The sequence below is a fragment of the Erythrolamprus reginae genome, chromosome 2 (genome assembly GCF_031021105.1).
Source record: "Erythrolamprus reginae isolate rEryReg1 chromosome 2, rEryReg1.hap1, whole genome shotgun sequence".
Taxonomy (NCBI): Eukaryota; Metazoa; Chordata; class Lepidosauria; order Squamata; family Dipsadidae; genus Erythrolamprus; species Erythrolamprus reginae.
This window is the reverse complement of record NC_091951.1, coordinates 235,629,596-235,650,763: the sequence shown is the minus strand read 5'-3', so window position 1 is coordinate 235,650,763 and position 21,168 is coordinate 235,629,596. Positions and strand designations below refer to the sequence as shown.

General features: G+C 41.8%; 1 protein-coding gene across 1 annotated transcript in view; it reads right to left on the bottom strand.

Moving 5' to 3' along the window:
* Positions 1 to 1,079: 1,079 nt before the first annotated feature.
* FBXO10 (F-box protein 10) overlaps positions 1,080 to 21,168 on the bottom strand; it is a 51,610-nt gene continuing 31,521 nt past the window's right edge. Inside the window, exons 5-11 of the mRNA XM_070742260.1 lie at positions 19,251 to 19,387; positions 15,022 to 15,092; positions 13,202 to 13,354; positions 11,525 to 11,800; positions 9,308 to 9,618; positions 4,898 to 5,079; positions 1,080 to 1,937 (exon numbers count right to left, since the gene is read on the bottom strand). Of these exons, the coding sequence (XP_070598361.1) occupies positions 1,760 to 1,937; positions 4,898 to 5,079; positions 9,308 to 9,618; positions 11,525 to 11,800; positions 13,202 to 13,354; positions 15,022 to 15,092; positions 19,251 to 19,387 (1,308 nt within the window). The 3' untranslated portion in view covers positions 1,080 to 1,759. The remainder of the gene's footprint in view (positions 1,938 to 4,897; positions 5,080 to 9,307; positions 9,619 to 11,524; positions 11,801 to 13,201; positions 13,355 to 15,021; positions 15,093 to 19,250; positions 19,388 to 21,168) is intronic.

Here is a 21,168-nt window from a genome sequence, read left to right as displayed (position 1 = left end):
GCTCTGCACTGTTTGCTGCAAGGAGGTAAATTGCAGGGAGGTAGAGGCCAAAGGGTGAGGGTGGATGGGAGAGGCTACCTTCGGTGTATAAGATACACCCAAATTTTCACCCTCTTTTGGGGGTAAAAAGGTGCGTCTTATACTCCGAAAAATACAGCATATTTTGCCAAATTCTAATACAGTGGTACCTCATCATACAAACTTAATTGGTTCCAGGAGGAGGTTCGTAAGGTGAAAAGTTCGTAAGATGAAACAATGTTTCCCATAGGAATCAATGTAAACGCAAATAATGCCTGCAAATCCTTCAGGAAAATCCCAAACTTTAGAAGGGAGGCGAACAGAGGGCAGGGAGGAGCAGCTAAAGGGGGCGGGTGGAAGAAGCAAGGCTAGGCTAAAGGGTGAGTGGGAAGGAAGAAAGGCAAGAGGGGCGCCCCTCCCTTTTCTTTCTTAAAAAGACACCGTTTCAGTGCTTTTGCAAGCATGCAAAATCTTTACTCCTCCAAACGGTCCCTCCCTTTTCTTTCTTAAAAAGACACCGTTTCAGTGCCTTTGCAAGCATGCAAAATCTTTACTCCTCCAAGCTGCCCCTCCCTTTTCTTTCTTCAAAAAAGGGGGGGGAAAGAAACCCCTTCATCCCAGCAGCAGCTGCTTGGATTCATAAGGTGAAAATAGTTCAGAAGAAGAGGCAAAAAAATCTTAAACACCGGGTTCGTATCTTGAAAAGTTCGTTAGAAGAGGCGTTCGTAAGATGAGGTACCACTGTACTCTACAACCTTAAGCGATGTTCATATGTTACTAGTATCTCTGCTCTATTTTCTATTTTACTCCTAGATAAATTATATATGTTCCCTGTGTGTGTATTGAATGACTCATTGAAAAACATGCTGCTTTGGATGAGACGTTTAGCACATCTAGAAGGCACCAGAGGGGAGATAACAATCATACACTGGGCTCTTCTTAATATAGAAGAGAGGAACTCTTGTTTCTGGAATAAAAGAAAATTAATTTCAAGCTATGTCAAAGTACTGATGCAAATAGGTCAAGGCACCCAGGATTTCACTGACATTAAACTAAGTGGCTTTTTGGCAAATCACTAAGAGTGTGAGCTTAAGTGAATCCCCACCCACTCCTCACCTACACATTATATAAATAGCAAGTGATGTTGTATTTGTCAGAATGGATACAATTCCTTCTGATAATATTGCTAGCACATCGCTCCTACTTTGAGCCATGTTGAAAGGCGTTAACAGAAACAGAAGGAAGGAAGGTAAAAAATTATCTGGGAATTTAATACCTCACACAGAAAGCAGCCTCCCTCTACTCCTCCTTTGCAACTATTCCTTTTGCAAATCTGTTTGAGGCAAAAATGCAAGGGGACGACCCTCAAATGCCTTTGAGACATCAGTTATTAGATCAATCCCCGTAATTCTGAATAATCGGGTTGACAAAAGAAAGGGATAAGGCAGGCATAAGAACCAACCATATCTTTTGTTGCTGCAAAAATACCACTTTCTAGGGAATGAACTTGGGCCTGGTGCAAGGATGCAGATGTGAAAGCTGAGGTAAGCTCTCAAAACACTCAACAGCACATAGGTCAGCTGGTCAAGGCTGTAGCTGGCTACAATTCCTTGTTCAGTCACATTCCCATTAATTCTTGTGTGCTCACAATGCTATCCAGTCAGCTAAAAAAAAATGGATGTGAATTTGTTCAATGTTGCAGTGAACACAATCAGGAAAATGGAGGCAAATCTGCAAACCATCACAGAATACTGCAGAAGATACTACCATTGTTATGACAACCCCCATCTACTCTAGCGGCTATCCTGGCTGTCATGTTTGATCCTTTCTGGCTGCTTCCAGCTGTTGATACCCCTCGAGACGATTCTTCTATGTGAGGCCTGGCAGGAGGGTTCTCTAAGGTCCAGGCAACATCAGACCTGAAGAACAAGAAATACCACAGTTATTGGTGCTTCCTTCATATGGTACAGGAAATATATTTGCTCTCCATGTCAGGAAAGAATTCAGTTTGTAGCTCAAATTTTCTAAGCTTAGTAAGTTTGAGACATGTGAGAGTATAATTTTCTTTCTTTCTTTTCTAATTTTGATTTTATTAGAAAAAAGTTTATATAAAAATATAGGTAACAAACAACAATACAGTGGTACCTCTACCTAAGAACGCCTCTACTTAAGAACTTTTCTAGATAAGAACTGGGTGTTCAAGATTTTTTTGCCTCTTCTTAAGAACCATTTTTTACTTAAAAACATGAGCCTGGAAAAATTTCCCAGGAAATTTGAGTGGCATGAAGGCCCGGCCAGTTTCCTGCCATTCTCCCTTTAATCTCAGCCATCTCGGGCTTTTCTGGGCTGCCAGAGGAGCCTTTTGGAGGTGCTTAAGGAGGCTTTGGCAGTCCAGAGCGAATAAAGCATTTTCCTTTCTCTGGGCGCTTGGAGAGGGAATAAACCTCTGCAAGTGTCCAGAGAAAAGAAAAGCTTCCTTCACTCTGGGCAGTGACTGTCCTCCTCCTCTTCTTCCTCCTCCCCCTCCCACCCAAATTCTGAGTTTTTATTTCTTTCCTAATGGGTTTGTACGCATTATTTGCTTTTACATTCATTCCTATGGGAAAAATTGCTTCTACTTACAAACTTTTCTACTTAAGAACCTGGCCAAGGAACAAATTAAGGTCTTAAGTAGAGGCACCACTTGTATACTGCTTTAAAAACAAGAGAGATTACCTTGCTCTCTCTTTCCTTAGGAGTTATCACTTATACATTTCTAAATTATTTGCAGATTTTCGTATCGGTATCGGAGAGTACAATTTTCATTACCAGCCAGTGTCAGTTGAAGTTACTAGACAAAATAATAATGCACACCCAACTGAATAAATATTGCTTTGGCGAGACTGAGGCTTTGCAAAGTCTGAACTTGCCTTTCTAAAGGAGGCAATCAGTGTTTAGTGCCAATGATGAAATTACAATCTTTTTTGTCGCTTGCTATGCAACAGGCGGCTGAATGCTGCTACGTCTGCCAAATATCTTAGGATACAGGGCTTACAGTTCTAACTATTTGTAACTGCTGTCTTTGGAAAGCAAAAAAAACAAAAAAGAAGAAATAAAAGAAGAAGAAAGAAATGACCATCTGTAAGTTTCTTTATCTTTGATCTAGCTATACACAGACGGTTTAATAAAATACTGACTACCACCATAATGCAGGAAAGAGAAGGGGGAGGCATCTACCCATTGAAATAACATCATCATCAACAATAACAACATCCAGGCAGAATTCAACTGCTCATCTTTTGACTTCTGTGCAGAGATTCACACCAGCAGAACTCTCAAGGACATAGCCTCCTATCTGCACTCTGAAGTTCAGAATCCAATGAAAAGCATCTTGATTTGATCCTAGTTCATTAGCACTGGATCTGGCAGACTTAAAAAAGACAATCACCAAGGCTAGATGAATGAGTTCCAAGGAATATTTTGCACAGGAGCTTTCGAAGGTGGCGTCTGCAGGGGGATGGAGGAAGATAGGGAGAACCTTGGGGAGGGGGGAGGGGGGGTTATATGCGGCAATAAGACTGTTGAATGAATGGGGTGGTGGCGCAAGAGCACAGGGAGGCCGTGGGACTTGCCAGGAAGACTTGTAACCTTACCTGTTGGCTTTCCCATTGACTTTGCTTATGAGAAGCTATTGGGGAAGGGTGCAAATGATAATCATGTGATTGCAGAGATGGTACAATGGCTGGAATTCTAAGGCCCAGTTGTAAGTACAGTGGTACCTCTATTTAAGAACACCTCTACTTAAGAACTTTTCTAGATAGGTGTTCAAGATTTTTTTGCCTCTTCTTAAGAACCATTTTCTACTTAAGAACCCAAGCCTGGAAAAATTTCTCAGGAAATTTGATAGTGGCACGAAGGCCCGGCCAGTTTCCTGCCATTCCCCCTTTAATCCTGGCCATCTCGGGCTTTTCTGGGCTGCCAGAGGAGCCTTTTGGGGGTGCTTAAGGAGGCTTTGGCAGTCCAGAGCGAACAAAGCAATTTCCTTTCTCTGGGCGCTTGGAGAGGGAATAAACCTCTGCCATAAACCATTTTGCTGTGGTGACTCCCTCATGCTGCCTCTAACACACCTGGTGCGAGGTTGCCTTCCAGAGCATCTGGGTGTGGAAAGGCAAAAGGGGGCGCTTTGCCCCAGCTGAATCAACTCAGCTTCAGCCAAATCGAAAAGTCACCACACTGAAGGAAAGGCGCTGGCTACAAAGCGAGCGAGCAAGAGAAGAGGGGAGCCCTTCAGCATGGGAAGGAAGAGGAAGCAGGTAGAGCAGCAGCAGCAGCCACCTTTTGGTCGAAGGAGCAGGAGGCTCCACCCTCTCACCATGGGTTTCTCTCTCTGGCGCAGTGTATGGGAGGTGCGTGCTCTTCCTCACTGCCTCAGAGTCCCTCTTTTTTTTTTAAGCCTTAAAGTTTTGGATTTTTTTGATTCCCCTCACCTCACCTTCTTCCTTCTCTTCTTCCTCCTCCTCCCATCCAAATTCCGAGTTTTTATTTCTTTCCTAATGGATTTGGTTTTACATTGATTCCTATAGGAAAAATTGCTTCTACAGTACTTACAAACTTTTCTACTTAAGAACCTGGTCACGGAACGAATTAAGTTCTTAAGTAGAGGTACCACTGTACTACTCATTTAATGTCATTGCAACTACTCATTTAATGTCATTGCAATGGTTGCTGAGCAAGTGGTTGGTAAAAAAGGATCACCAGCATACGCCTAGAGACTGGAGTGGGTTGCAAATACTATTCAATAAAGAAACAAACTACAAGTTCCTGTCCTGTCAGGACAATTTGATCCATTAATCCCCAATCTGACAGAGCTTTTCATTTACTGAAGTACCACCAAACTTACTTTTTTCTGAAAGCAAGGATCTTATTATTCTGAATAACACAATCTTCCATGCTGGACACTTGCTGTAAAATAGTCTTTTTGCTCTTTCCTTGAAAAATCAAATTATCTTGTACTAAAGCCTTGGTTTGATCAAGCATCTCAATACCGTAACCTCGGAAGGAGTGGATTCTGTTCTTGGTTACCTGGAGAGCATAACAGGACAGTAACATGTCATTCCTTTTGAATATGAGGGACCAACTGGTTGGTTATCAAATTTAATTCAAGCAAAAACAGTTCTCTCACAAATGGGATTTTGAAGGGAAGAAAAAATATTCTGTAATTTCTCTGGAAAAATGTATTTTCAGCTATTTCTCAAATTGTAAGCCAAACTCCAGGACCTGAAACCTAGAGGATTATTGTTTTTAAAAACCTGATTAGATTTTTGCACAGGCCGAAAAGGAGCTCAACACTATGATCCTCTCCTGCCATTTAAGGAATGTACAGTCTTCTATATTCTCAAAATACTTCAATACATAGAAAAATGTGAGGCAGTGGTTCTCAACCTAGAGGTTGGGACTCCTTTGGGGGGGTCAAAAGACTATTTCACAGGGGTCGCCTAAAACAATGGGAAAAGACAAATTTCCCAAGGTGTTAGGAACTAAAGCTTCTTTTCTGGAGCCTTGGAACATATTTTTACAATCCGATCAATTAGGCATTTACAGAGGGGGGTGTCCCTCTGACCTTCCTGCCAATCAGCTTAAAGCTCTGTTGGGAGAATTGGTGCTAGACTTATGGTTGGGGGTCACCACAACATGAGGAACTGTATTAAGGGTTCACAGCATTAGAAAGGTTGAGAACCACTGATATAAGGCATATTGAAAAAGCCTGAGCTTCACTAGCAAAATGTTAATTGAGGGGGGGGTTTTCATGCCCAAAAGCAGACCTGGGCATTCTACGGCCTGTGGGCCACATCCAGCCCATTACAGCCTATAGGCCACATCTGACTCTTTGGTTGTCCCTATCTCGACTGCAGGGATTCGGCTCTCCACAACAGTTTCAGTTTCTCATGTGGCCCATTAATTGCCACCTGGGGGACCTTTATTTATTGTTCAAGGGGACCAATGTACTCAGCACATATCCCATAGCTCTATCGTTGCCCTGCCTGACTCTTAATGTTGACAGCTGGCGTGCTGGGAAGCCAAACATCAGCATCTAGCATCAGCGTTATTTATTTATTTATTTATTTGTTTGTTTGTTTGTTTGTTTATTCATTCATTCATTCATTCATTCATATCGTGCAGAATGCATCTGCAAGAGCAATCATGGGCTTCCCTAAATATGCCCATGTAACACCAACACTCCGCAGTCTGCATTGGTTGCCGATCAGTTTCCGGTCACAATTCAAAGTGTTGGTTATGACCTATAAAGCCCTTCATGGCACCGGGCCAGATTATCTCCGGGACCGCCTTCTGCCGCACGAATCCCAGCAACCAGTTAGGTCCCACAGAGTGGGTCTTCTCCAGGTCCCGTCAAGTAGACAATGTCGTTTGGCGGGACCCAGGGGAAGAGCCTTCTCTGTGGTGGCCCCGACCCTCTGGAACCAACTCCCCCCAGAGATTAGAATAGCCCCCACCCTCCTTGCCTTTCGTAAGCTCCTTAAAACCCACCTCTGCCGTCAGGCATGGGGGAACTGAGATATTCTTTCCCCCTAGGCTTCTACAATTTATGCATGGTATGTCTGTATGTATGATTGGTTTTATAACAAGGGTTTTTGGCTGTTTTAATATTGGATTGTTACATGCTGTTTTTATCACTGTTGTTAGCCGCCCCGAGTCTACGGAGAGGGGTGGCATACAAATCCAATAAATAAATAAATAAATAAATTCATTCATTCATTCATTCACAACAATGCTTCTGTCCATGTCACTAAAATAAAGGGTAGGTGGCTACCGTTTGGTCCACCCGAAGTCCCTTCCAGACAGAAAAATTCTGGATGGGATTTGGTAGGGAGTCAGGGGGAGGCAAATAAATGCGGCAACGAAGAATATCCTTAGTACCTATTTGCCTTCTGTAAAATACATATATAGTGACTGGCCCTGCCTGTTCTAGAAACTATTCAGTGAGCAAATTCTCCCCTGTGACAAATGTTTTTCTATATTGGGATCTTCTATTTAAATGGTAGACTTAAATAAAGTCATGTGAATCGATCAGGATTTCACATATCCAGATACAAGTTGAATGGGTGAAATGGAGAAAAGAACAGGGGGGGAAATTGCTTTCTGACCCACTGGGAGTTTTGAGGGAAAGTAAGGCATCTTTTCCTTCTGCACTTATGCATTCCTGCCTGCCTCCCTTCATAGTACGGTATAAATTTATATGTTCAGATTTGAGGCCCACTGTTCTAATAGCTCATTCCTGAAACATAATCTATTGGCTGAATGCATGCCAACAGTTCTTAGAGGGCAATGTTCAATGGTTCCACTTAATTCTGGAGAGTAGTATGTTGCCCCCAGGGGTGAGCTGCTCCCTGGAACGCAGTGGGGTAGCAAAAATGGAGGTCCACCCCAGAGCACCCAATTTGCACTGAAAGATGTTGAAAGAAAATGCAGGGCGTCCTGCATAAGCCACGGCCACAGTGTGGTAGTAAACATTTTGGTAGCCCTTCACTGCTTGCCCAGCAAGTCATCTAGATAAACATTGCCAGGCCTTTCCATATACAGTGGTACCTCATCTTATGAACGCCTCTTCTAACGAACTTTTCAAGATACGAACCCGGTGTTTAAGATTTTTTTGCCTCTTCTTCCGAACCCAAGCAGCTGCTGCTGGGATGAAGGGGTTTCTTTTTTTCTCCTTTTTTGAAGAAAGAAAAGGGAGGGGCTGCTTGGAGTAGGAAAATGTTTGCCGAGAACAAGGTGCTTGCAAAGGAACCGAAAGGGTGTCTTTTTAAGAAAGAAAAGGGAGGAGGGAGGGGCAGCTTGTGGGAGGAAAATTTTTGCCGAGAACAAGGTGCTTGCAAAGGAACCGAAAGGGTGTCTTTTTAAGAAAGAAAAGGGAGGAGGGAGGGGCAGCTTGTGGGAGGAAAAAAATTGCCGAGAACAAGGTGCTTGCAAAGGAACCGAAAGGGTGTCTTTTTAAGAAAGAAAAAGGAGGAGGGAGGGGCAGCTTGGGGGAGGAAGAATTTTGCCGAGAACAAGGTGCCTGCAAAGGAACTGAAACTGTGTCTTTTGAAGAAAGAAAAGGGAGGGGCGCCCCTCTTGCCTTTCTTCCTTCCCACTCGCCCTTTAGCCTAGCCTTGCTTCTTCCACCCGCCCCCTTTAGTTGCTCCTCCCTGCCCTCTGTTCACCTCCCTTCTAAAGTTTGGGATTTTCCTAATGGGCTTGCACGCATTATTTGCTTTTACATTGATTCCTATGGGAAACATTGTTTCATCTTATGAACTTTTCACCTTACGAACCTCCTCCTGGAACCAATTAAGTTCGTATGATGAGGTACCACTGTATATTTTTATTTTTACTGAGGAAGGATGGGGCATTCTTTGATTTTTAATGGAGGTGAAGGACAACTGTTCTTTAGCTATTTTAGGGTTTATGCTAGTTTTTTCCATTTCCTTCCACTAAATGAGGGGATGTTGCATCAGCAAGGTTATACTGATGCAATTGAAGGGAGCTCTAGGAAATAGAAGAAAAGGCTATGAAGCTACATGTTTATGGAAATTCTCAAACATCCAGATAATGGTTGCTCCAAAGGTGCTTCTCCAAAAGACAACTGGGCTTTTTTGTGTGTGTCTGTGTGTGTTTCCTGAAGATGTTTTGCTTCTCCTCCAAGAATTGAACTGAGGAAGCTTCTTGGATGAGAAGTGGAACATCTTTAAGGGAAAAAAAACAAACAAAGAAAGTCCAGTTGGATTTTGAAAAAAGCACCTTTGAAACTACATTGCAGCCTTGGGAATGGGAGAGCCCCAACATCAGATTTCCAATGCACTTGGTGGTAGGATTCACCCAACTTGGTGAATACTGAATCCAATCCTGGTTTTGTCTCCTTTGTACCTATCATTTTTAAGAGCAGCATAGCATTAATGTTCTATAACAAATTTCTCCCTAAAGCATTTCTCCTCTAAGGAATGGTCCAAAGTGTTTACTTGTTGGCATCTTCTCTTGAGAAAATAATGGATTCTGGCCAAACCCCCAAGTAGCAGCCATGTAAAATGATTCCCAGGTTTCTCGCTGATATTATGCAGTGGAGGACGAGCACTGCAATATCCAGTGACATGAGTTCAACTGCCAATCTGGTTGGGAAATTCATGGAGGGACTTTGAATCAGCCACCCGCCTTCATCATGCCAACTTCACAGTGAGAAAAACCCTTTTTGGAGAAAGGAGGTGATGTTACTAATTATACAAATAAGCCTGTTCTCTTTTTTTTAGGCACCCACCTTCATGTCGGCTGCCTGCAAGAGTCGGAGGCCACATCCCTGATTTCCGAGAACGTCATTCTCTGTGATGACCCCACTGCCCTTGGAGCTAATGCCGTGGCTGCTGTTGTCATAGATCCCATTGCCACGGAGTTCCACCCGGCACTCGGCTTCCACCAGGGCTCCCCCAAGGCTATTGCAAGAAATACTGTTATTTGCAATTCGGGCGAGTTGCGAGCTTTGAAACACGGCAACCCCGTAGTCATGGTTGGCGTGGATGGCATTTCCAATGATATTCAGTGCTTCGCTGCTTTTGACGTACAAGCCAGCAGCTGCGGAAAAAAAGAAGGGTTTACAGAGGGGAATCAATTCTCTTAACAAAAACAAAACGAGGAGAGAAAGCTGTTGGCATGTCTCGGTGCAGCTAGGCTACGAGACCTTCGACATACGCTGAGCAGAGTTTAAGGAAGAGTGTGGATGTGTGATACAGCCAGTAACGACACAGACTTAGTATGCTGAAGTATTATTTACATATATACATATTTACAAGCGCAAAGCAGAAATAATCAGCAAACCGCACTTAGCTGCACAAAGCAAAATATACTCCCCCACAAGTAAAGGCAAAAAGGTGAATGAGCTATCCAGCATCATCAACAGGAGAGAGTGCTGGCGCCCTCTTATGACAAACTAGCCAAAGTCCTTAAAGGGATATTGCAACTGTAAAAATACAAACTACAATTGGTAGTTTAACATACATGGCAACCACAAATACTGTTATGTACCATGTAATAACAAAAGCCAAAGTAGATCGGCATGGAGTTTTAATACATTTCCTAATTAGTATCTATATTTAAAATAGATAATTGGCCTTTCTTAAATAGAGCAAATGCAAAAATACCAAATGGCTAAAATCAGCCATAGCCCTGCATCGCAGGGAGTGAGATTACTGAGGGACAAGGAATTTCAGGCAATTATTGAGTGTAATTTGGGGGCAGTAATAAGCCAACAAGGTACAAACAACAATCAACTAAAAAAAGCAAGAGTATGTCATCATCCTCATTATCCCTGTTGTAATCATCATTATCCCTGTTGTATTCTACAGCAGTGATTCTCAACCTCGGGGTGGGGAGTCGGGACCCCTTTGGGGGTCTAATGACCATTTCACAGGGGCCTCCTAAGACAGACAAATTTCCCATGGAACTAAAGTTTCTATTCTGGCGCCATGGAACATATTTTTACAATCTGACCAATCAGGCGTTTACAGTGGGGATGTCCCTCTGACCTTTCTGCCAATCATCTTAAAGCTCTGTTGGGAGAATAGGTGCTAGACTTATGATTGGGGATAACCACAACATGAAGGAACTGTATTAAGGGGTCGTGGCATTAGAAAGGTTGAGAAGCACTGGTCTGCAGTTTAGCTCTCTGCTTCTATTACAATTCACACATTTTAGCAATGAAAACTAAACACCCTCAGTTGAGGCGCCCTGCAATCTTATCTTTGGTATGCCTTATCTATTTTTGGCCTATACACACACACACACACACAATTTCAGAGGGTAACCCAAATGCCTCTATAAAAACAAAAAGTCAATGAAACTTGAAAGGTGATCTTCCCCAATGTCATCTAATATTGAAAATAAAATGATAATTACGAATTATTTTTTACTAAAACTGGATCAAAAGGAGTAAACCGTGTGCGCTAGAAATTAGCATATGGTTTATCCACACAAGTATCATGCAGCAGGCTAATATGTTTTGTAAAGGATTATGACAGCTCTCTGCATCAGGGATGTCAAACTCACGGGGTGCTTACATTTGGTCTGCGGGGTTGTCCTGGATACAGCAAAGGACTGGCCCACAGTGCCTCAGCCAGGGAAAATGGAGCCCAGAAGGGCTGCCTGCGACCCTCCTAAGCTCCACTTTAGCTGGCAGAGGTTTGCAGGAGCCCCTAACAGCCAAAATCAGAGCTTGCAAGCCTGTTTTTGCTGACAGAGCACTCAGGCCACCATAGGCGCCCCAACACAAGTGACGTCAAACTGCCCACGCCCACCCCAGGCACACTCACCCCAGCCCCCAAGGTCAAACACAACCCTGATACAGCCTTCGATGTAATTGAGTTTGACACTCTGGCTCTATATTACTGTGATTCTGCAGGGACTTTGCGCAAATTATGAAGTGGTGGCCCCCCTTAAGCTTTCCTTCATATTAATCTGGTTATCCAATTTTTCTAGGACTCACCTCCATTATGGTTGATGTTGTTTGACTCCACAAGGGCCACATTGATGGGCCGCCGGGAAGTCAAACGTTCATCCTCACTATCCAGGTCATTCTCCCAGTTGGCTGCTTCTCCTTCTTCATTGAAGTTCTCATTGCCTCCTTGGTTGACAAGATAATCGTTAGCATCGTCCTTGCGGCAAAACACTGCGATGCCATAGATGCTGTTGTGCCCTATTTGGTTGTTGGTAACATGGGGAAGGCTGGATGACATTATCCAGACACCACAGCCCTTATTACCTACAAGAGAAGCATGGAGAGTTGCCAGGTTTCTTTTTAAATTATGTCGGAGATTTGGCACTACAATTGAGAAGCACTTTGGTCCAAGTTAGTTCAGTTATCTAGTTTAGTTAGTTTACTTCATTGTCATTGCACCTCATACAATGAAATTAAAGGCCATCTTCAGTGTAGATCATACATCAGAAAACTATAAAAATAGAACAAAAATACACATCCTTCACATTCTATACAATTGAATTGAAAACCCCTGATACTGCATTAATATTATGCTATACTAGTCCACTATACTAGTCCACTAGTCCAAGGCCATATACTGGAGTAGAGTTCAAGATCCAATCAGGTAGACTCAAATATCTATGACATCAGCTTTGATCATTGACAGACTGGTTGATAGAACCTTGATTTAATGGTGTCTGATGCAGATATAAGGAATTTGGCCTTTTGGCCTTGCTTGGGATCTCTAAACTTCCCAGGAACAGCTCAAGTCTCCTGAACTTCCTAACAATGGAAATCTTGAGGCTCAGGAATAGAAGACATCCATTTCTAAAGCTGGATTCAGGTATCAAAAAACAGAGGTCTTTGTCCTATTTTGACCTATCACTGAGTCTGAACACTGTGCCATGCACAGAATTATTCAGAAGCCCTGCAGATGTGGAAGAGAAATCTCCATGGGAAAAAGGCATGAATTCCGCCTGCTCTGGTGACAATGATTTTCACCCCAAGCCACAGAAGAATGAGAGAACCTAAGTGATCAATGCATCAAATTCACAAGATATCACACAATTTAGACATTTTTATTTTTTATTATTTATTTATTTTGTTTTGTTTTGTCAAGTACGTATTGGTGGTATACAGATATATAATAATATTTATATACATTATTATAAAAGAGAAACATTAGGACAGGGGAAGGAAGGCACATGCACACCCCTTACTGACTTCTTAGGAATCAGGAGAGGTCAACAGTGGATATTCTAACGGTAAAGTTTTGGGGTTAGGTGATGATACTACAGAGTCAGGTAGTGAGTTCCATGCATCAACTACTCAGTTACTAAAGTTGTGTTTCCTGCAGTGGAGTTTAGAGTGGTTTACTTTAAGGTTGTATTTGTTGTGTGCTTGTGTGTTGTTGTGGTTGAAGCTGAAGTAGTCGCTGACAGGAAGGATGTTGTAGCAGATGATTTTATGGGCAATGCTTAGGTCGTGTTTAAGGCGCTGTACTTTTAAGCTTTCTAAACCTAGGATTGTAAGTCTAGTTGCATAGGGTATTCTGTTACAAGTGGAGAGGAGTGGAGGGCTCTTCTAGTAAAGTATGTCTTTTGGATCATCATTCTGCAAGAGAATCAGCAGCTACTCGGGCCAGATTCTAATTACATTTAGAATTAGGATTTAGAACAGGCTTACCATAAATGGTGTTTCCTTCTACAAGTCCTTTTCCTCGTTCTCCAATAACCACTCCATCTGAATAGCCACAGCAGATGAGGTTACTCCTGAGGACAGGATCTCCGCCACGGCGGATGTCTGCACCTCCCCATTGGTTCTCTCGAATGACATTTTCTAAAGCGTGGTACGAAAAAAGATTTCTGTATTCTAGCATTTTCACTTTTTCAGAAAAGGAAAGGGAAAAGGAAAGGAAAGGAAGAAGGGAAGGAAAAGGGGAAGGAGAGGACAGGAAAGGAAAGGAATTAGTCTTCCTTTTCTGACCTAGTTCTAAACACCTATTGTTGTGGTTAGCTCTGGCCCAGCTCCTGCCCCAAGGACTGTGGATGTGGGGGAGACAGCCACATGCTGCAGGCCTGTTTTGCCCCCTGTGGAATCTGCTGATGAAGGCTCCTCTGACCAAGAAGACATGAGTGACAGGGAGGAGGAGAGTGTGGCAGACAGCTCAGAAGGAGATCAATTATCTAGCTCCTCCTTGGATTCAGAACAAGAGTTAATGATACAGCCACGCATGCGGAGAGCGATGCATAGGCAACAACAACTGAGAGATTATTATCAAAGAAAATGAGGCCACCTGTGGGGCTGTGGTAATTAGTGAGGCTGCTATAAAGAGCAGCCTGTGGGTTTGGCCATTGTGGAGGATTATCTGATTGTTGTGTTTCGTGACTGCTTTATTGACTTTGACTTTTTGTGTGCTGATTTTCCCCCGCTTTGAAACTAAACCAGAGCAAAGTGTGTTTCACTTTGTGAACGAATTGCCTCACAGCGGCAAGCTAAGTATCACAGAACTGATAAGGGACTTGTACAAATTACCAGTTTGTTTGGAGACGAGTGCTCTTTGCTATACCAAAAGAGGGCTTGGTTTAAGTGAATTTTCATTATAAAGAACATTGTTTTGAATTTTCAAACATGTGTGTGTCTTCGGAGAGGGGCGGCATACAAATCTAAGTAATAAATAAATAAATAAATAAATTTGTACCTGTGCATTTTTGGGAGGATTCTACCAGAGAGCCTGACAGAACACCTATTAGCCTTGGTGTACCATTTGAAAATCTAGGATGGGAAAGCAGCCTGTAGCCTTTTCAAAATTGTAAAGGCAGGCAACACACCATCTGTGGCCTCCACAATGCACTTGTTTTCCGCACTTTACCGTCAGGAGTAGTTACAGCTAACTGTTCAGACCTGACATGATGTCTTCAATCATACCTACTGTGGCTTCCTAGGCAGAGTACAAAGAACATCTGGAAAAGTTCCCCTATCTGCCTTAAATGTTCACAAAGGAAGCAATAGGCAAAGGCTGGCAACCAGACAAGAAAAAACACTACAACATGTCAGCGAAAGGCAGTGAAGCGAAGCACCAGTGAGCTTGGAAATAAGTAGGTCAAGCAGCTTTCAACCAGGGACTCAGAAGATGGTTTTAGAAAGCATAACATCTCCTAATTTCAATTTCCAACAGGGGGTAAGAACCTTTGTTTACCTGCAGGATTAGCGTCAGGTTTAGAGCAGTGGTGCCAACCTTGGTAACTTTAACATGTGGACTTCAAGTCCCAGAATTCCCCAGTCAGCAAGACATCCACATCTCTTAAAGTTGCCAAGGTTAGACCTATGGTTTAGAAAGAGATGCTTTGTGAAATACTTTGACAACTTTGCGTCAATTTATTTCAGAGGATGCGGGTTCAAAAGGAATGAAGCAACACAGCAATTCAAATCAGAATACAATGCTTTGAGGATGACATCTTATTAGATTCAACACCTATCAAATCTAAAACGTCGTCTTTTCCTACCTGTGATTTGGCCTCTTCCATTCTCATTCACAGCTATACCAGCAGCAAGACCCTGGAATATATGGTTCCCACTGGAGGGGGGGAAAAAAAGGAACAACAACCACTTTTAATAAATTTATTCTACATTCGTATGTACATATTCACATATATGAATATTTTACATTCATATATGTTCTGTCTGGGTCACTCCAGAAGCCAATACCAACCCAAAAAGAGAATCCAGACACACTGGTAAAAGGCAAAGGCAGTTTATATAATTCAAGGAAAACACAGGTAACAGAAAATGTCCTTACAAACAGGAAAAACGCTGGAACTTCAAATATATACACGAAGGGAATAATCCATGAAGCAATACCAGATTCTTGCTGCCAAGACAAAGCTGTAGATAGCAAACAGACGCCTCCCATGAGTCTTCCAGACTGCGAGGCCACAAGCCAAGATCAGAGACGCTGAGAATCAAAACAGGTCACCGCAACTCCAATTGATAACACTCCACATGGCTTCAAGGCCTTGCCTGCCTTTTAAACCCTGCTGATGAGGACCACACCCAAACCCAGCTGTTTCTAATTCAAGGGTGAAAATATTTCTTTAACTGCTCCTTTCGTTGCTGTGAACGTCTCTGTCTCATGTCAATGACAGCTTGTGCGTCATCACCTAATGACTCCAAGCTACTGGCTGGGGAGAGCCCCCCCCCCCCCCCCCGGGGCTCTCATGCTGTTCTCCTTCATCCCATTCCTGACTCTCCTCTCCCCCGTCCGACTGTTCAGCCCCCTGCTCTGCGCTGTCATCCTCCTCCGGGCATGGAGCCAGCAGAGACACAGCTGGTCCCTGAGCAGCCTCAGGCTGAATCACAACACATATATATACTTGCTGACAAATTTTCCCAGTAGTTCATATAGATCGAGAGATTTGACTGCAGCAAGACCAAAAAAAAAGATATTTTTTTTGCTCCGAAATGTTTGCTTTCTTTCTTTCTTTAATATTTTTTCTTCACTATTTTTTTCACAATTTCACAGTGGTTTGGCTTTCATTGTGAATGGCTTACCATTTTAGTTTAGTGTTTAGCCTGAATGAGGCCTCTCTGGCTCGCTCAATAAACTATTGTTAAAGCAATCCTATTACTAATATAATAAAATACCATTTCCTTTTTACACCACTTCTTTCCTTTTCTTAGGCCTTTATATAGATCAGATTTGTAGGCAGGTCAAGCTGAGTCAGTTTTCTAATGGAATGGTTTCAATTAATGTGGTGGGGACAATAAAACAAAGAATGGAGGGAAAAGCCACGGATGTCCAAGTCTTCTTTTTTAACTTTTCACATTAATAGGTTTTCCCCCACCCCCTTATTTTGTACGTTTTCAAAATTATGGTAACTTTAAAAACAATTACAGTGAATGCTTATTTCAAACTGTGGGGAGTGTGCTTCAGAGCTACAAAATTGCATGATGTATATACTTCAATTCGCAGCAGGTAGAGTGCTGTATTGCTGGCCACTGAAGCTGACTGTAGATCTGCAGGTCAGCGGTTCAAATCTCAATACCGGCTCAAGGTTGACTCAGCCTTCCATCCTTCCGAGGTGGGTAAAATGAGGACCCAGATTGTGGGGGCAATATGACGGCTCTGTTAAAAAGTGCTATTGCTAACATGCTGTAAGCCACCCTGAGTCTAAGGCAGTGGTTCTCAACCTGGGGGTCGGGACCCCTTTGGGAGTCGAATGACTATTTCACAGGGATCGCCTAAGACCATGGGAAAAGACAAATTTTGCATGGTGTTAGGAACTAAAGCTTCTATTCTGGCACCTTGGAACATATTTTTACAATCCGACCAATCAGGCGTTTACAGTGGAAGTGTCCCTCTGACCTTCCTGCCAATCAGCTTAAAGCTCTGCTGGGAGAATTGGCGCTAAATTTAGGGTTGGGGGTCAACATAACATGAGGAACTGTATTAAGGGGTCGCGGCATTAGAAAGGCTGAGAACCACTGGTCTAAGGAGAAGGGCGGCATAAAAAAATTGAATAAATAAATAAATTCTTCAAAAGGTTCTCCAGGAACTGAACATTTTTTTAAAAGGAGAGCGGAGATTCAGAGGAACTATAAGATCTGCTGATCCCTGTCATAAATAAAACACTTGCTTTATTTATTATTATTATTTATGTTGCCAATCAACACAAAGACATTTTAGAATATAATAGAATTCTTTAGAATATAATTCTATTATTGGCCAAGTGTGATTGGACACACAAGGAATTTGTCATTGTTGCATATGCTGTTAGTGTACATAAAAGAAAAGATACATTTGTCAAGAATCATGAGGTACAACACTTATTGTCATAGGGTACAGAAAGGAACAAGGTTTTCTATATTGTTTTCTCCATTTTGCTATAGTAAAACCAAAGCACAATTTCAGTGTACTATTGAGGAAATGGAGGACCAAATATGATTTGTGTATTGGAGGCTGAGGAACCGAAAGATACTCTAATTTAGAATATTTCTCTGATGCTTTTAATTAAAAATGAAATCTTTCAGACCAATTGGTAAAGGGTAAACAACCCAAGAAAACTTCCCACTGCGATTTTCTTACATTTCTGAAAATGCCTCCCCATGAAAACCCATGTGTTTCGGAATATTGTTAGGAACATAGACTCAAGTGAGAATCTTTTTAGTACATATAAGTCTCTGAGGAACAATTAGTGTAGCAATACATTCTTAGGCACAACAATTCCCTATGGAAATAAGACTAAATCATCAATGGGGCTGTTTCTTTGTTTTGTTTAGATACAAATAGACATCTGGATTTCCTGTATCATTATCACTACCTTGGGCAGCTATCTATTTAGAAATCATCCTCATTTGACAAATCTGATTCCAATTGGCTTTGGAGAAGTACTTGGTCCCAACTCTTACAGTTTGTAGGTATTTTTTTAAAAAAACCATTTTCTACTTGTTTCTTGATTTGAGTGGGAGAAACCCTGAGTCCTTCAGAGTTGTGTTTTCACCAGCTGTGCCAATATGACATCCCAAATAAAATTATGCTTTGAGGAAACTCTAGACCTCAGAGTTTTGATTGCTTTGTGGTTGTTACTAGGAACCTAAACAAGATCTAAGTATTGCCCACAAGATCATATGCTGCAACGTTCTGCCTGTCGGCGACTACTTCACCTTCAACCACAACAACACAAGAGCACACAACAGATTTAAACTTAATATTAACCGCTCCAAACTTGACTGTAAAAATATGACTTCAGTAACCGAGTTGTCGAAGCGTGGAACTCATTACCGGACTCCATTGTGTCATCCCCAAACCCCCAACACTTTACCCTTAGATTATCTACGGTTGACCTATCCAGATTCCTAAGAGGTCAGTAAGGGGCGAGTACAAGTGCACTAGAGTGCCTTCTGTCCTCTGTCCTATTGCTCTCCTATATCTCCTATACCTTTCTTCTATTCCTATATCTCTTCTTCTATTCTTTCATTGATATGTTCTATTATTATACCTTCTTTTCTATTCTTTCTTAGATATATTTTAATATGAGTATCTCCTCTATAACCTTCATCATGTATTTTACTATGTGTATATAGATACATACCCACTAAAACCCCCATTGTGTATTGGACAAAATAAATAAATAAATAAATAAAATAAATAAATAACCCTGACAATGTGAACTGTTGTGCGGAAGATATATACAGTAGGCTCAACTCAATTCCCATACTTAAAAACAAATTAAGAAATCTCAAAGTTCTGTTTAATTTTTAAAAAACTACTTATTTTTCATTAGGCTGTAGTTCTGGAACACACAACTCTAGTAAGACACAGTATAGATCTTGCAAATCTAAAGGGCTTACAAAAAGGCTAGCTGGGGATAATGGAAGTTGTTATCCAAAAGAAGAAGGGGCCACCAGGTGGAGTAGGCTGTTCTTCAGGACAAAGGTGCTTGAAAAATTGATGGGACACAATACTGGCAATTTGCTTAGGAACAATAAGCCTGCACCTTTCCAGAAGCTCACCTACCATATTTGAATGTCTCGCTGAGGCCTTTTATGCTGGATTTCTAAGCACTTTTAATGAAAGCCACTCTCTCAAAGCATTATGCACTTATCAAATGCCAGAGTGCTTCCTCTGAGCTGTTAGAAAAGGCAACACTTTTACTGTTTACTCTGTTTCCTGAATAAAAGGACACCCAAAGATAGCCACCCCCACCCCCAAAAATACTTCAACTCATATACTTACCTTACCAGAGGATTGCCATTATACAGAATGTAAATGCCAGCTTCCTTATTTCCATAGATTTGATTGCTACGGATGATGCCTTTTCCGTTGCCAAGGGCAACGATGCCAGAGCGAAGGCCACTGTGGATTCTATTACACTGCCACATTGTTTTATGTATGGGTGGGGGAGAATAAAAGGAGAAGACAAGAGTGAGGGATGTCTATCACACTAAATCAAGAACTTCAACATGCTTTCAGACCAAGACACCCAGATCCTTAAATGTTAGAAGTTATTCATTTCAGAAAAATGTTTGTCCACTTCTGGATCTGACTGAAGTAGGCCCAAAATTTCAGTAGCCAGTAAACTATTTAATAGCAATTGAATAGGTGTGTGTGTGTGTGTGTGTGTGAACGCCCTGGTCAACATGTCTCAATATTATTATTATATTATATTATATTATATTATATTATATTATATTATATTATATTATATTATATTATATTATATTATATTATATTATATTATATTATATTATAATATAATATTATTTATTTATTTATTTATTTAATTAGATTTGTATGCCGCCCCTCTCCGAAGACTCGGGGCGGCTCACAACAGTAAATTACATTATTATTATTATTATTATTATTATTATTATTAATTAGATTTGTATGGTGCCCCTCTCCGAGGATTCGGAGCGGCTCACAACAAGAATACAAAATACAAATCCAATGATTAAAACAAGAAAACAGTTAAAAACCCTTGATTTAAAAACATTCATACAACCCAAACAAACCATACATAAAATGGAGCAGCTGAGGGGAATCAATTTCCCCATGCCGGGCGGCAAATGTGGGTTTTTAGGAGTTTACGAAAGGCAAGGAGGGAGGGGGCAGTCCTAATTTCCGGGGGGAGTTGATTCCAGAGGGTCGGGGCCACCACAGAGAAGGCTCTTCCCCTGGGTCCCACCAGACGGCATTGTTTTGTCAATGGCACCTGGAGAAGGCCAACTCTGTGGGACCTAATCGGTCTCTGGGATTCGTGCGGCACAAGGCGGTCCCGAAGGTATTCTGGTCCGATGCCATGAATTCTCAGCTCTTACCCAGTTAATTGGAACTATGCCTTGCCCGTCATTTGTCCTTCTCTGTCTCCACTTCTAAGCTATTACTCTGCTCACAGATCATACAGTTCCGTAATCTCCAAATCAGGAACTCTTACAGAAGTGAGATGCTCTTTGCTACTTCCCACTTTCTCCACTGTGTGTTTTTTTTATCTACACCTTCACAGCAGATTATCAAACGATCCTATTTTATCTTAATTAGTGAAAAGTGTCTCCTGCTGATTTTTGCAGGCACATGAGCAAGCCCAGGAAGTGTTCTTTCCTGACCAGTTGGCAATCAACCTCCGGGAGAGAACTTAAATTTACAAGGGACAAAATCCGATACCTACCTCCAAATTTAAGAATTCATGGCAATGGAGGCTAAAACAGTAAATGTAAGCAGAGTTATTAAACAGCTTGGGGTCTGCTAAATTAAGAAGAATCAGGAGACTGAGTAGTTAGGCATCAAATCATAATTCCTTGCACTTGCTCCAGATATAAAAGTGTACATCCAATCAACTCATTAACAATTGTACGCAAAATATTCGTTTCAAGTTTCAAAGGTTCTGTCCTAGGTTCAAAACAGCCAATTCCACTATTCCGTTTCAAGCTTCATCTGCTCTGCATACAAGCTCTAAAGCAGTGTTTCCCAACCTTGGCAAACTTGAAGATATTTGGACTTCAACTCCCAGAATTCCCCAGCCAGCACATGCTGGCTGAGGAATTCTGGGAGTTGAAGTCCAAATATTTTCAAGTTGCCAAGGTTGGGAAACACTGCTCTAAAGAACCTGTTTCAACCTCAAAAACAATTCTATCAACCTTGAAAAAGAGTTACTCCA